Here is a 15,699-nt window from a genome sequence, read left to right on the forward strand (position 1 = left end):
CCATGCTCTTGATTCTTTGAACAAAATGAGCAATACCGTAGCAGCAAAATGTATTTGTCTACCGTGTATCCCTTTATTAATAATCACATTATTTGAGACCTTACATTTCTGTGCTGGTTTCATTTTTCATTGAAGATGTAAATCCATCATGTAAGGCCATCATGCTATAAAGGCCAGAATTCTACAGGGTTCAGCATGCTACAGAGGCCTGGATAAGAGCGTCTACTAAATGCCATGTAATGTAATGTAATGTAATGTAATGTAAAGGGGTCAGCATGTTACAGGGCTCTGCATGCTAAAAGGGTCAGCATACTACAGGGCTCTGCATGCTAAAGGGGTCAGCATGCTACAGGGCTCAGCATGCTAAAGGGGTCAGCATGCTACAGGGCTCTGCATGCTAAAGGGGTCAGCATGCTACAGGGCTCTGCATGCTAAAGGGGTCAGCATGCTACAGGGCTCTGCATGCTAAAGGGGTCAGCATGCTACAGGGCTCTGTATGCTAAAGGGGTCAGCATGCTACAGGGCTCTGCATGCTAAAGGGGTCAGCATGCTACAGGGCTCTGCATGCTAAAGGGGTCAGCATGTTACAGGGCTCTGTATGCTAAAGGGGTTAGCATGCTACAGGTCAGCATGCTACAACTCCACTTCTGAAGTGCCAGTGTGTGTGCTGGTTTTTGTTCCAACCAATTACTCTGCCTTAACGTTCTACACAGCGATACAACAATCCTAGCTCACTCCTTTATCGGACGACATTACACTGCTTTCCCCAAGGACACACGCACAGCCTGGCAGTAGGTCATGTCTTTATCAAACATGGCAAATTAAATATATCATTGGGCAAATTACATTATCAAAACCAGAAATTTGGCATGAAATCCGACAACAGACATAATTGTTCACCTCTTCCATGCTATACGTAAACAGGGATATTGGGTTTTATGAATATATTTATGGTCGTGGTGATAAGACAAGCCTAGACTCACGTCACAAGTGTTGATAAGGAACAAAACTAGGTCGTTTGCTTTGTGAACCTTTGCTCTACCTCCTGACTGACTTGATTACATTTTCGAGAACTACTTTATGACTTTGTTTTTTGACCAAAGTCCTATAGGGCATTAGATTGAAACTTACTGTAACAGGAATTAAATAGTTTTGAATAATAAAATAATAATTTTAGTTTCTGTGAAATGTGACACCCACCAGGAATCACTGCACTAGACTGACTCCAGCATCAGATTGCACTGCAGAAAATCACAAGACGATTCGAAGCATAGAAGCCAACACAGCTTTACAAAACAGGAAAGCATATTTATTTCCTTATATTCGCCCCTTCCATGAAATGTACAGCACATCCCTTGACTGATAATGAGAACAGCAACATGCACATTAGTACTGGACATCATCTTCTTCACCTCGTTCTGGAGTTACTGTACCAGTGCTCTGGAAGGGCTGGGGAATACATACAGCTCAGGAATGAAAATAAGGCCCCTGTCCAAATGCTGTGCTTTGATGTAATTGAGCATATTGCCCTTTTCCTAAAATCAGTCTCCTCCCACAGCTTTGGTTACACATCAGTTCATCCACCAAAAAAGTGCAACCGTCTTCATGACATAACAAACGCAAATCTCCTCTCGTTCATTTCCAACCATAGGTGACTGATGACATTGACTGAACTAGACTATTTTCAGTTACAGCTGTGTATTAAATTTGAGCCTTCATGTGTATACTACCATTCTTTCCCTGAGAAGTGATTCATAAATAATTAAGAGTTGAGTTCAAATAAATTGCGTGCTTCACTGTAGACCCAAAATGATGACCGTGATTGCACTACAAGTTAAGTCTTGTTAAGGGTGTTTGAATATATCTCAGAATATCTGCAAGCATTCATTACTTTACAAAACGCCAAAACTGAACACTGGAATCTCTGAAATAGTCTGCATTCATTTAGAATAGTTTTCAATCACTCTGTATATAATAATTGATTCATACAATATAAAAAGCAAATTGAGCACAGATTAAACAATACTGTATATTTAGAGGAGCTCGTTTGTTGGGACAAAAAAGATTTGTCTTGAAAATGACAAGACTTCATGCGCTTCACATTTAAAATTTGATGCAGATTTGAGAACATTATGTAGGAGGATTACTGGCACAAGCTCAGAACCAGCATTCTATTAACTTCAAGCTTCACCTACGCCTCTACAGGTAGGCTGTAAAAATTGGGGGACACCAAATTTTTTTCTTCTAGGTTTTGAAATTGTACACCGTTCCTCAATATTCCTCATTTATTTGCTTATACAGTACTGTGCAGAAGTCTTAGGCTCCCTAGACTGTATTATATTTATGTGTATTTTTTGTGTGTTAGTATAAAGGTACACATTTGAGATTACCAAATATTCATTTTTCCAAAAGATTTAATTAAAAGAGTTATTTTTGTATTTAATTGAAAAAACTAACATATTACTGTAAGCAATTGACTACTTTTTACATAAAAACTTGATCAAGGTGGTCTGAGATGAGAAGCAAGGAGCCAACCAAAGTCTGCAGAAGAACTGTGGCAAGTTCTCCAACATGCTTGGAACAACCTCCCTGCTGATTGGCTTCCCTACTCACTGCAGGACAGCATTGGCTATCTCAGAGAAGTGATGCAGTTTTAACACCGAAGGGTGGTCACAAAAAATATTGATTTGATTCAGTTTTTAACTATCCTTCCAAAAGGACTAAAATGTTATTTAAACTGTATAGTACGTTTATTTCTTTCCTTTCAGTGAATTATTTTTGAAAGAATCTTATCTGTACAGAATGTTATACAGGTGCCCAAAACTTCTGCACAGTACTGTACGTCACCATAGAAACTGCCATTTGGCAAGAATATTAAATTACAACGGAGATGCAGCAACGTAAAGCAGAAGGCAAGGCGAGGACTATCCCCTCCGTGTTCAACATTAGAAGGACGGAGAGGGAAAGAAGAGCAAGGCCCGTCGTGCTGGTTTGAAGAGCAGAAGGAGCTACACAGACTGGTACCCAGTGCGACTCTTCCTTCTCCCAATGAGGTAGGAGAGAAGCACCAGTATAATTAGGAAGCTCAAAGCCACACCCACAGCGATGGGCACAAGAAAGCTCAAATCAGCATCCAGGAAGCACTCTTCAGCTGGGAGCAGAGAAGGGGAGAGGGAAGGGAGACGAACAGACAGAAATAGAGGATTAATGTTAGCAGGAACACTGAAGTTCAATCTCAGTGAATTTACACCAATTACAAGAGGTGGCCCAGAGAGAAGGCAGGTTCACCATTGTTCCATGCTGCATCCAGAAATCAGAAAGGAGGGGGTCCTATTTTTAAGAGTCGGGACTGAATCCTCTGGCATTTTCACAACTTTTCACCCACTGAAAAAGACCAAGACCACTGCACAAACTAAAAAAAAAAAAAATAATCATTTATTCTGGATAGTGATTTTCTTAAAGCTGAAAAAAATACAATAATACAAACAGACCACATTTATCACATCACTACAATGTCAAACAAATACATTAACATGCAATGCCATGGTTATGAACACGATGCTGAAAGGAAACCCACCATTAAAACTTAAATAAAAAAAGTAGACAGCAAAATGGAGTTTTCCATATCAATAATGTGCCAAATCAAGGAGTGGTTTAGGAAAAAAACAAAAAAAACCCATTGGTTGCTTATTAATATGTGCGCTTATGTTATTCAAGCAAGCATCTTTCGAGATTCAGTTACATAGCGAGAAACATTTGATTACCATCAGCAACTCACATACAGACAGAGAGAATGAACTTTGACCGCAGTCTGCTACAACAGACAAATCTGCTGAGCAGGCTGACCTGAAAGAGCAGAGCAATTTAAAATGACTCATAACCACTGGTCTGGTTTCGTCGTCGTCCAATGAAATAGGCCACCACCACAATAATAATCAGAACTCCAAGGGCAACTCCCACAGCTATGGGGACAATGTAGTTCACTGGTAGATCAGCCTGGCATTCCTCAGCTGAATGAGAAAAGAAGACCATTAAGTGTTAAGGAATCTAAAAACCGATCACATTAATGTGTTAAGAAAACAATTAAGCGGCATTTGCAAAGGAATGCATTATTTTCAGAGTGCATTTGGTTATAGAGAATACTGGGTAAACATTTTATGAAATATTCAAGATGTTTTCCGATTTAATATACACATTAAATCGTAATCGGCCAGGCACATACATTTTATATGCCGTGACATTTTACATTTTGTACAGCAGCTATACGCAAGACTCAATGTTTCAAATATCGACAATATATCGTACAAAATCCTCATCAAAAAAAAAAAGCATTCACAATGTTCCTTTGAATTATGTGCAACTGGGATTCCCAGAATGCACTTTTACAGTCTAAATGAAGGTTATACATTAACTGACCCTGCACTGATTATTAGGTGCGACAGGAGTGTAACAAGACTACACAGGAGAGACAGGGTGTAACAAGACTACAGAAAGCAAGGCACAAACTGGTGATAAGACATTTCTCCTCAATTACGAGCATGTTCTAACACAAGACCCAAGAGACAAGCACAAAGTTTGCCAGCTCTTAATACAATGCACTTAACCTGGAGCTAGTAGCCAGACAATATGCAGCAGACTTAAACACCAAATGGAGGAGAGGTTTATCCCAGGAGTAACCTGTAGGTCACCTGTATGGTAAATAGCTAGGGGGCAGTAATCCAAGTAAACCCTCGCTGTCTTGGACCCACCCTGCCCGGGCAGGCTTAATCTAGTCATAGATTCTGGGACATCGACATGTCCCAGACTCAACCAGCATTGTCAGGGTCCAGGGAATCTAATCTCATCTGAAAAGGGCCGGTGTGGGTACTGGTTGCTGGTAGTCCAGCACTACAACCTATGATTGAACCAATTAACTAATTATGGTCTTCAAATCAAGATCTTGATGAGAAGAATCTGGTGTCATAGTTCTCGGCTAAAACAAAAATCTGCAGCCACACCGGCCCTTTATGTTAGGATTGGACACTCGTATAACGGGGCCCTAGATCAATGATCTTCAGGGAAGGATCCAATAAAGAGGGCAGATCATCCCAACACTAGACGGAGGGCAACTAGAGAATTAAAAACGTTGGTGTAACAGAAGTACAAAAATACATAACATCACACCGACTCCTAACAGTACTCTATGAATAGAAGTGCTGCTCAAATTAAATCTTCACACACACTACAAAAGCTCTCGAGTGCAATTTCACAAACTAACGTTCAATAAAGGTTTCGGAATCAAAGATTATATTCAAATATTAAAATGAGCAGCAAAGATCACCAATCAAGGTCAATTTTAAGAGCGATTGCAATCAGGAATGGAGTGCACTTATCACAGGAATAATAATTTAAATGGTACAGACATCCCTTTTTAAATCTAATGCCAACAATTGAAAAGGAAAAAAAAATTAAAGGCTCAACCTTTGCTTTCAGGTTTCTCAACCCTAAACCTCAAGGAGATGTGAAGCCACGAGAGCAGAGATTGAGCTTCAGGTGTACACAGATTTAAAGGCCAAAAACAGTGCAGGAATGTGGTCTGGAGGAAACAAGTGCAGGTTCACTGGTCCAAAATGGCAAAAGAAATCACACTAGTGTCAAATCACTGAAATATCTGGGGCAAATTAATAAAAGATACATTAAAAATGTAATAATCAAAATTGGGCTTCCTGTGCATGCAGCTTAGATTTCAATGCAATTCCATCAACAAAATATAAAATAAATAAAAAAAACAAATGGTGGACATAGAATATTGTGGCTATAAATGATATCCTTGGTGACACCAATACCCAGCCATAGCAACCAAGCCCTTGTGCATCTCTGCATTGGCCATGGTGGGCATGTGAAAAACAAACAGGAGGAGGAGATGGGAACCTGCACTTGCCCCCGAACAGAAACTCAGACATGGAACAAAAACACAAATCAGAATCAATCAAGTCAACAAATCAGGGATGGTTTCAGAGGGTCTGATATCCAACGGTGGACCTTCGTCGACCAATTACATAAACGACCAGTACAACAACAATCAAGCCTGCCAAAACTGCACCGACAATGACTGGGATTAAGATGCTGGTGTCATCCGGTGCACATTCATAAGCTGCAGACAGAAAGAGAGAAAATCAATACACAGAACAGGATTCCCCATTGTTATTTAGCAAAAGGAGAAAAATAAATTCACAAATCTATTCATTATAAAATGCAGGCATGCGATTCTGAACGCCAATCAGCATGGTTATGATTTTTCCACGATCACATAGGAAAATAAAGTTCATGCCCATTAAATATTTTTAATTAAGAACACAAGCATAAAACAGACCGCTAAAGGGGAAACCATTTTTGAGAAGTCCGTACAGCTGTTCCCCCTGTGTAAAGTACATTGGCAATGCAAAAAACCCTGTTTGCCAAAATACATTGTGTGTTTATTTCTATGACTCATAGCTGAAAATTCCAGACCAGACCCAGACCATCAATGGCTCCACACTTTCAGACATTGCTCCGTGAACAAGATCAATTCACTAAACAATGCTGCGCTCAGAAGCAATGGTCAGCCTTCCCAGAATCGGGCGGGAATGCCTACCTGATGCGATGAACGGCCTGTAGCGTAGTGGTTAAGGTAAATGACTGGGACACACAAGGTCGGTGGCTCTAATCCCGGTGTAGCCACAATAAGATCCGCACAGCCGTTGGGCCCTTGAGCAAGGCCCTTAACCCTGCATTGCTCCAGGGGAGGATTGTCTCCTGCTTAGTCTAATCAACTGTACGTCGCTCTGGATAAGAGCGTCTGCCAAATGCCATTATGTAATGTAATGCAATGTAATGAACCTCCTCTGAGAATGCGACTAACCTGGCTCAAATTTCAGCGAACTCCCACGTGCAAGACAATTGCCACCGCAGTGATGTCACTGCCACATTCCCATTCCCCATTAGACCTGACCCATTTCCTATTGCATTTCCTAATTATTTGTAAGTTGATGAAACAGTCGTACATTCCGACACACTTCAAGCCATCTGTATGAACATGTACAAGTGCCTCGAGATAAGAGGACGGCACTGACTGGAATTAAATCTCGGCTAACCGGTAACAGTAGTCCCGTGGTGGCAGGGGGGGGATTTCCTGACTTCTGTTTCCTGAGGCATTGAATAACCGTCCTGATGGACTGCTTATCATGCAAATGTACATTCTTTTCCTTGCGTCTTTTTTTCCCCCAGTAAAGGAAAGTGTGGGTGCTTATCCTGTCACAATGTCTAAAACAATGGACTCTAAAAAGGGACAATACTCGTCTTTGTGTCACCATAGAAGAGAACGATACTTTCAGTTACAAAACGGTTACATCAAGCTGAAAACGGTCTCCCTCACCCCCTACTAGCCGTGGCCAGTTGGGTATGCTACAATTTGTGCATTTAGCCTACAGTTGTGTCTCATTGTATACCTGAAAACACACCTGCTTTTACATTCAATAAAACTGAAAAATGGTATGAAAATTTAAGAAACCCATTATCTATGGTGAATTAATTATTATTATTATATATTTTTTTAGAATGGTCTGTATGGCATGTTTTGGTGCAATTATGACAGCCCTACTAAGAGCGATATTGTGCAGCAGAAGTCGGCATACCTGTGGCAAAGCTGTCTCCGGTCACCTGGAAGGGCTGCACGTGCAGTTTGAAGGTGTCGAGCGAGAAGCTGTCGGTGACGATGTAGCTCTGCTCCTTGTTGCACATGTAGGAGCTCCCCACCGCTGCCTTCCAGAGGGACAGGCTGCTGTTAGCCGCGCTGAAGGACGTGCCTGAAACACGGGGGGGGTAAATGGGGCTTCAGCATTCGTCTGCGTCTGGTCACCCAAGCCTCGGCCCTTCCGAGGTCCGTGCGATGAAGAGCGACCTGCGCATTACCACACCCCCTGTTCACGCGTGCGGGCGCTAAACATTTTCACTTACCGTTGGCGCTTCTTATCGTGACGCTCACCGCATGCAGGACAAAGTTCTTCCCATCCTGAAAAACATTAAAGAAAGAAACAATGATTAGGTACTGAAAAAAGAGTGTGTTATTCATAACGGAACCGTTCAAGGAGTTAAACGCTTCAACATTTAAAAAGGGCACGCCATTTTGAAACGGGGTACACATAATGTATATTTAGTGTTTAAGTGAAAGCTTTCGTTGAATGCATCCTCCGGGTGCTGGGTTAAGCTGCATGGTTCGGACAGCGTACCTCTTTGAAGGTGAACGTGAGGTTCACTGAGATAGATGTCAGTACCAGGGTGGAGTCGCTTTTGTTTACGCTGCAATCCCCATTCACTTCAAGGCTGAGCGGATCAACGTTCATTTTCTGCAAAACCTGGACGAAAGGAGCAAAACACTCAAATCAAACCTTCCTGGTCCCAGATGCAGGAAATATACAGGAAATCCTGAGCTGACACCACCCACCCATCTTCCCATAACAAAAGGCCCTTTATTTTACTGAAAAGACAGGACCATGTAGGGCAGGGATCAGCAACTCATGGTCCTCAAAAGGCTGAGAACTGCTGGTTTTCCCTCTGCCTTTACCAGAGAGGGTGGCCTGTAGCGTAGTGGTTAAGGTAAAATGACTGGGACCCGCAAGGCTGGGATCCCTACAGCCATTGGGCCCTTAAGCAATGCCCTTAACCCTGCATTGCTCCAGGGGAGGATTGTCTCCTGCATCTGCCAAATGCCAATAATGTAATGTAAAGTGAGTCAGGTGTGAAGATAGTCTGGCCAATCAGTAGCACTAATTACCCAGGAGAGCCACAGTTGATGATACCTTGGGTAGGGTAACCCACCCTCGGCAACATCAACATTTCAGGTGACAGTGTTGTCCAATGGTAAGGGAACCATAACCGCTTAAGAGCGTGCAAGTTCGATTCCTGGGTGAGGCCCATTCAATGTACCCTTGCTAAAAAAAAAAAAATTACTTGCTAAAAATAACTGCTTCAAGAAATATTCAGCTGTATATAAAAAGTTCTCTCCAAGTTGCTCTGCGTAAGTGCTAAATGCATGTTTAGAGGACCTGCCGAGTGCTTTTCAGAAGTGTGCTTCTCTGAGCAGATCCCAAAAGGAAACTGGATTGCGTTTACCATGCTGACACAGGGTCAGCAAGGATTGATGAAGAGACTGTCTCGTCAGCGTGGCACCATTGCTCCCACCACTCCACTGCCTCAGTCGGAACTCTCCCAGAACCAATCAGTATAATCGTGTTTGGTGTTGCTGGAAAGCCGTTGCACCGAGGAACAGGTTGGTGTCAGTAGGAGTGTGGTACAAGTTGGCACTAAATAAAGATCTGGTAATGAACCACAGGTAATGCAATACAATGTGAGTCAGCTATACTACGAAAGGTTAACCAGGTTTGCTGAACATACAGAGATAACGCAAGCGGGATAATTGAGGTAGTTGCAGTGCAGCATTGTGGATGTTTTGTGAGACTTGCGGATAAGTCCTCCTGCGTATCACTTCATTGAACAATCCGCATTATAAATTGCATTCACATTAAACTGCATCCCCTCTGACTCTCACCACAGCACACCTAACAGTTGTAGAAAAACATAGAACGCAAGTTACGGATGTAACAATGGTCCTATGAATTCTGCATGACCGCTAGGAATGATGAAATGGAACTCAGGACCCCTGCATCCCGTCGTCACTAGCCTATATGCTAGCATTGTAACAAGATATACAATTGTATCACTGTAGGCTATACAGGCCAGAGGCATATACATGTCTACTTAGATAGCCACCAGTATAGAGGCACACTATTGGTGGGCACTTGCAGCTTTCTACGTATAGCTGTTTGCACAGTGGAACAGTTAACTATTACTTTGAATATGGATAATAGAGAACATTTGATTCACCCTGTTCCAGTAGCACACAGTAAGACTACATGCATTGCCTTGGCCTTGCAGACACTTCCGTTGTTTAGTGTCTTAGTGCCTTGGCTAGGGGGCGGGTTATGACAGTACAATGTGTTAAGTTTCCATCAGTGTCACACCCATACTCTGGCACAGTGGAATCTTACACTTGGTCATACAGATAGTCTTATAGACCCATTATTAGTAGGGAAAGTCCAGCTCATTTGGAGAATGAAATGTTTTAAAGAAATGTGGATGCATTCCTTAATAACAGGCATTTCCAAAGCGTTTTACTGTATGCCAGCACACAGAGCATCTCAGACAGCATGAAATACAACATACATACAAAATGATAGGAATATATTTGTAGGTCGAAAAAACCGAAATGACTGAATACATTTTAGGCTTGCACAACACATAGCCATGTCAGCTGGCTCTGGCTAACACACACACACACACACGGACACATACACACACACACACACACACACACACAGCACCATGAAATGTGTGAGCCACTGTTGATGCATCTTATACTTAAGACGAAACAAATAATGCCATATTTTTCCAAATTGCATTTTGCACACAACAGTAGACATGCTTTATCCAATACATTCTGCAACATACATACCCCACCGTCCTTGAAGTTGATCTGCAGGCCCATTTGGGCCAATAGGCAGGAGTTATTCCCAGTTTTGAGGCTGTAATTTCCCGTCGTGGGTGTGGGCAGGGGTGAGGGAGTTGTAGGTGCAGCTGTAGGTGCGGCTGTAGGCGTGGTGGTGTTGGTTACGTGAGTGGTCGGCACTGGGGAGGTGGACGGGACATCTTTGGGACACACAGAGCCTGAGTAACAAGGAACAGAGTGGCCATCAGAAAAGAGGAAGACTGCACACATGCATGGTTGGTAGACTTGCAAGCTGACAACTTCCTACATTTCCGTGAGAAAAACAAGAATTATCCTGACACCAATGAAAGGAGACGCACTGGTGCCAATTTTCAGAATGCCATATATGGATGAAGAAAGTCAGCAGAGAAAACTCATGTTCCACTCTGGCCATAATGAGCTTTATGTGACAGGTAAATCACATGCTGCAAAATAACTGACCTAATGTCTTTGTGAGTGCAGATCTGGCAGATATAATTAATAATTTTAGACAACAATTCAGTGAGCACTGCCACAGTCAGTCATTGACAAAAATACTTTGTCTATACAACATACTTCACATTAATCTTTAAAACACTACATTTCATACATTCCACCAAACCAATAGATCTATCTTTCTACTTGCTAGCTACACCCATGCATAGAAAGCTGGTCACACAATAAACCAAATATTGTTTTGGAAAGAAATACTTTAAGCACTGGCTCAGAAGTGATTTCAATCCTTTCCAACACTATCTGTTCAATCACTGACACCGTCACCTCTGGTGGAAACTTCTTACCTGACTTCGGATTGTAAAAAATCAGTGATCAGAATTATAAAACAATAACACCAGAGATAAATCAGAGTAACCTATTCCCCAGGATAATCTCATACACCTACCAATGTCACTCTTGCTCCCGTTGATTATAAATGCCTGCAGAGACACATTCTGCAGTGACTGTACAACCAAACCCATTTGCATGGTATCCTCACTCTTGCAGGAGTAATATGTGCCCATTGCCACATTGGAAATGGAAGGGCTGAATGTCACGGTTTTAGTTTCTGTACAGAATCAAAAGAATAAGAAGAAAAAACAACATGTCAGTTAGCAGAGACTAACAAGGCTTTCTTCCATTCTTCACATTTTTTTAATACATTAATGGTAGAGAGGGGCTTTAATATTTGTGTTATGCAAAAGGTACATACCTTTCGAAGAAGCATTTGTGAAGATACGGTCATCTCCGAGATTGTACTTGAAAACAATGTCACGGGCACTGTAGCTTTCATTCTCCTTCTTGAAACTGACACTCCAGGAGTGGCCTTTGTCAAATGTAAGAGTCAGTGTTGAGGCGTTCTTCCCACAGGTGCTCCCAGCAGCATTCACAAGCTCAGGCAGAGGGAATGTAGCTGTGCTATTCTGGGAAGCGGATACATCCAGTTAGCACAATATCGTTAGCACAGAATGTGTGGGAAAACGATAGGAAGTAAGTCAGGAAATGTTGCGCAACTCTTTTTTTTCGCTACCAACATTTATTGAAAGTAACGTACTGATTAAAAATGAGAAAAAAATACAAAAATAAATTTAAAAAAACACGTGAAGTTAAATATCTGATCATTTTGTTTCATTTAATTTTTTTTGGCAAACTGTGGTAAACAAATTTTTAATTCAACCAAATGCAGGATTAATCCATTTACTCCAGGTCAGACCAATTCTACAGAAATGATTAATGACAATTTCTCAGGTAGGCATGATGGCTATATTCACACTGCCACATAGAAATCTGTGACATTTGAATAAAGCCATCTAAAACGTTTTATGTTAATACTGTTAATACAGAACATCACAAATTCATGCTGTATGTTGAATAGACAAACTACTTACTTTTTTTTCAATCGTTTCATATGTGACAGTGAAGCTAACATTTAACTTAGCATAAAGACACAACTTCTTGGCTGCATCCGTCACAGATGCTTCTGTGCTGTATGAGAGCTGGATTTCTGAAACCGAGAAGACATTTAGTCAGGACCGTTTCGAAAGAATTGACATTTTATATAAGACTTGAGATTACAATGCTATATAGTACTTTTGGCTCAGAATGTTTTTGAATACGCTTTTCCCTCGCGCATGTCATGACCTTGGATTCGATAGTGACTCAGGCATGACTGGTTATTGCAATGTTGTAACACATGGCTTATGAGTAGCATGTAATGAGTAAAAGTTATTACATGTGTAACCAATCAAAGTGAAACCGGATCGAGTAAGCAGCATTTCGATCAATGGGATTCACGTGGAAGTTAATTAGCTTCCGACATACCAGCAGCTTGTATAACAAAACCAGACCTGGATATAACGGGATGCAGAGCCACCACACAAACACAATGTTGGTATAGTTAGTACAAACAACATTAATCTACTGTCCACCATACCATAGTATTGGCTGGCATAATGGCTTTTGTTTCAATGTAATGTCCTTCCTCACACTGCTGAAACGTCAGTCTCCACTGGCTTACTGGTGGCCTGTAGCGTAGTGGTTAAGGTACATGACTGGGTCGGTGGTTCGAGCCCTTGAGCAAGGCCCGTAACCCTGCTTAGTCTAATAAACTAACTAATCAACAGGAGTCTGCCAAATGCCATTAATGTAATGTAATGTAACATTTACGCACTTCATCATTGGGAAAAAAGGAATATTGAGGGTGCCAACATAACAACATTTTTGCACATATTATGGGCTTGTGAGCAATAATGTAAGCAAACACGGTCTCAGCTATTCATTGTAAGAGTATCCAAAATTACAAAGGAATCCTGCTTTTGTTACTTGACCAATTCACCCCTTTTTTTCCTCCCAACCCGCAGACTCTGCGGTTACTGTAAACCAGCTTGAGATGAAGAAACTACAGTGAAGTCATAACATGGCTCAACTTCCTGTGTGACTCGCGAGAAAATTACGCGATCATATGCAGCAAACTGAAGTCAAACTGATCAACTCGCTCATTCGGAAAACTGTTGGTGAAAGATAGTTAATGCTAATATTTCTGCTTTACACGTCTTAAAGGACACCACTAAAACGTCGTTTAAAGTGGTTAAACGATACGGTATTTACGCGAATGAAAAACTGTATCTCCATTTCAGACTTACTTTGTCACGTGTCTAACGAGGTCGACCTGAAACGTCGCTCGCAAACGTACTTGTTGACAGCTACGGAAGATAGCCTCTGCCTTTTTTTCTAATGTCCCCGACAAACCGCAATAAGCATTCATTTCGAGATGGAACTAGCTACGGCAAAGATAAAATAAAACCAGCACCAGTGGTTAAGCGAATTTACTGAAATAATAATCGTCCATTCTGTAGAACATTGACCAATTTTAACGTTAGCTAAATAATAATTTAGTTAATAAACAAGCGCATTGAGTGACAAACTCGCAACGTTAAATTAGCCAACTTACGTATCGGATATAGCTAACGTTAGCTAACTAGCTTGTTCTAGTTATTTAGCTAGCATTAGCTAGATATAACGCCATTCCACTGACCGTTTCATCTTTTGACAGGGACATAACGTACAGCTCATAACAAAGTTTCCAACGTTACCGACTTACTAGCGAGGTCACCAGTGCCCAATATATATACACTGTACTTGGGCATTTTAACGGCGGCAAGGTAACCAGCAAGATATAACTAAAGAGATTTAGCACAAGCTACCGGTAGATACTCATATCCGAAGACGACGGCACAAAGTATAACTCACGTTAATTAGTTACCATCCACGGGATCACAGGTAACTTAGAATTTAAGATGAAAGGATGGAGCACAAAAACCGACTAACGTTAGGCCTCTTCTTCAGTGACACACAATAAAACTTTCATTATGTTTATCAAACAATAAAATAACTGCAATAAATGAAACATTTCCCCTCCATATAAATACTTACCACTCCCTAGAACCAGGAATAATGTCATGCAAGCGTAACGAAACATGGTGTATTATTCGATTAAACTAAACAGAAAATGAGCGATGATAGCAGGAGCTTGTAATCTCTGTTCACTTCAGGTAACGTTTGCCAGCTTGAGCTCGAATGCACTCAGACGGACATCCACAGATCAGCAGGAAATGAAAAGTCATATGATAAGCTTTACAACGTACAACGCTCTCTTAGCCAATCAGCGGACTCTTCAAGCATTATCGCGCACACATTGCAAGAGGAGGTCGCAATGTTATTTCGAACACTGTCATCTACGATTTGCCGACCTGCCTTGAGTCAATACTGTTACCAATGTATCCAACAGACCCATCGATAATATACTTATAGATTGTAATTTTTAAATATCTGAAACAGATATTAACCGAGAATGTTAACGCAACATATGATACTAAGCAGTGCAGCTGTCGGTCTGAATTCACGATAGAACAGAGAACCTTCTGTTTATCCAAAAAGGAAATATATTTTTCCTGCAGTGATTTTTCAGACAAGTGATTTGTAATTAGTTTATTTTTACATTATTCACAACATCATGCGGACGTGATTAAAACGAAAGAGTTTCCCACCAAAAAAACGAAAACAAAACGTAGCTCTCTGGCAGACTTATGAAAACATCAATAGACGCCCTGGCGCAGAACTTGTAAACTATTTTATTTATCATAGTGACCAGGGTTTTATTTTCTGCATTTCATTTCCACTAGCACTCATTATTCAGAGTAACATTATCAATCACGTATATCTAGCCTATGCAAATATGTTGGCACTTTCTGATCAGATAAGTGGTTAACAGGACACCACGTGTCAGAATCGTCAGGAAACTAGGTTGCCACAGACTCAGTAAAATATCCTTAAAGCGTAGACGTTTGGCTGAGCAGGCTAAAACCGAGAGCTTTGTATTTAAAGTCACAGAAAATAAAACGTCAAGAAGGGGTTTTCGGATAATTGTTGGATCACATGAGGATATATTCCGTGGCTACATTTTTGTGTGTGCATTTCTCCCTGTAGCACCACGACCATTTGAGAATACTTGCCATTTTCACAGCCATGAACTGGTATGTTTACATCTGCTTCTGCTTTATTACATATACCAAGCAGACATTCTTGTAATTTTGAAAACTGCTTGTGAGAATCGTACAGCTTTACAAGAGAAGTTACATGTAATCGTAGCGCCAAACGATTGTCCA

At 41.1% G+C, this 15,699-nt stretch overlaps 1 protein-coding gene across 3 annotated transcripts; it reads right to left on the reverse strand.

Annotated features, from left to right (window-relative positions):
- Positions 1 to 1,287: 1,287 nt before the first annotated feature.
- On the reverse strand, positions 1,288 to 14,627 carry lamp2 (lysosomal-associated membrane protein 2). 3 transcript variants are annotated; one of them, XM_061235234.1, is made up of 9 exons: positions 14,468 to 14,627; positions 12,424 to 12,539; positions 11,748 to 11,958; positions 11,442 to 11,603; positions 10,529 to 10,740; positions 8,247 to 8,372; positions 7,975 to 8,029; positions 7,653 to 7,823; positions 1,288 to 3,151 (listed from the first exon to the last, which is right to left on the reverse strand). In XM_061235234.1, exons 1-9 carry the CDS (start codon positions 14,511 to 14,513, stop codon positions 3,009 to 3,011), a joined length of 1,242 nt encoding a protein of 413 aa, XP_061091218.1. In that variant the 5' UTR covers positions 14,514 to 14,627; the 3' UTR covers positions 1,288 to 3,008. The 3 variants fall into 3 exon arrangements, with proteins under 3 accessions (XP_061091218.1, XP_061091216.1, XP_061091217.1); XM_061235232.1 differs by lacking the exon at positions 1,288 to 3,151 and adding an exon at positions 3,416 to 4,010; XM_061235233.1 differs by lacking the exon at positions 1,288 to 3,151 and adding an exon at positions 3,885 to 6,133.
- Positions 14,628 to 15,699: the final 1,072 nt, after the last annotated feature.

This window comes from Conger conger, chromosome 3, assembly GCF_963514075.1.
Source record: "Conger conger chromosome 3, fConCon1.1, whole genome shotgun sequence".
Lineage (NCBI taxonomy): Eukaryota > Metazoa > Chordata > Actinopteri > Anguilliformes > Congridae > Conger > Conger conger.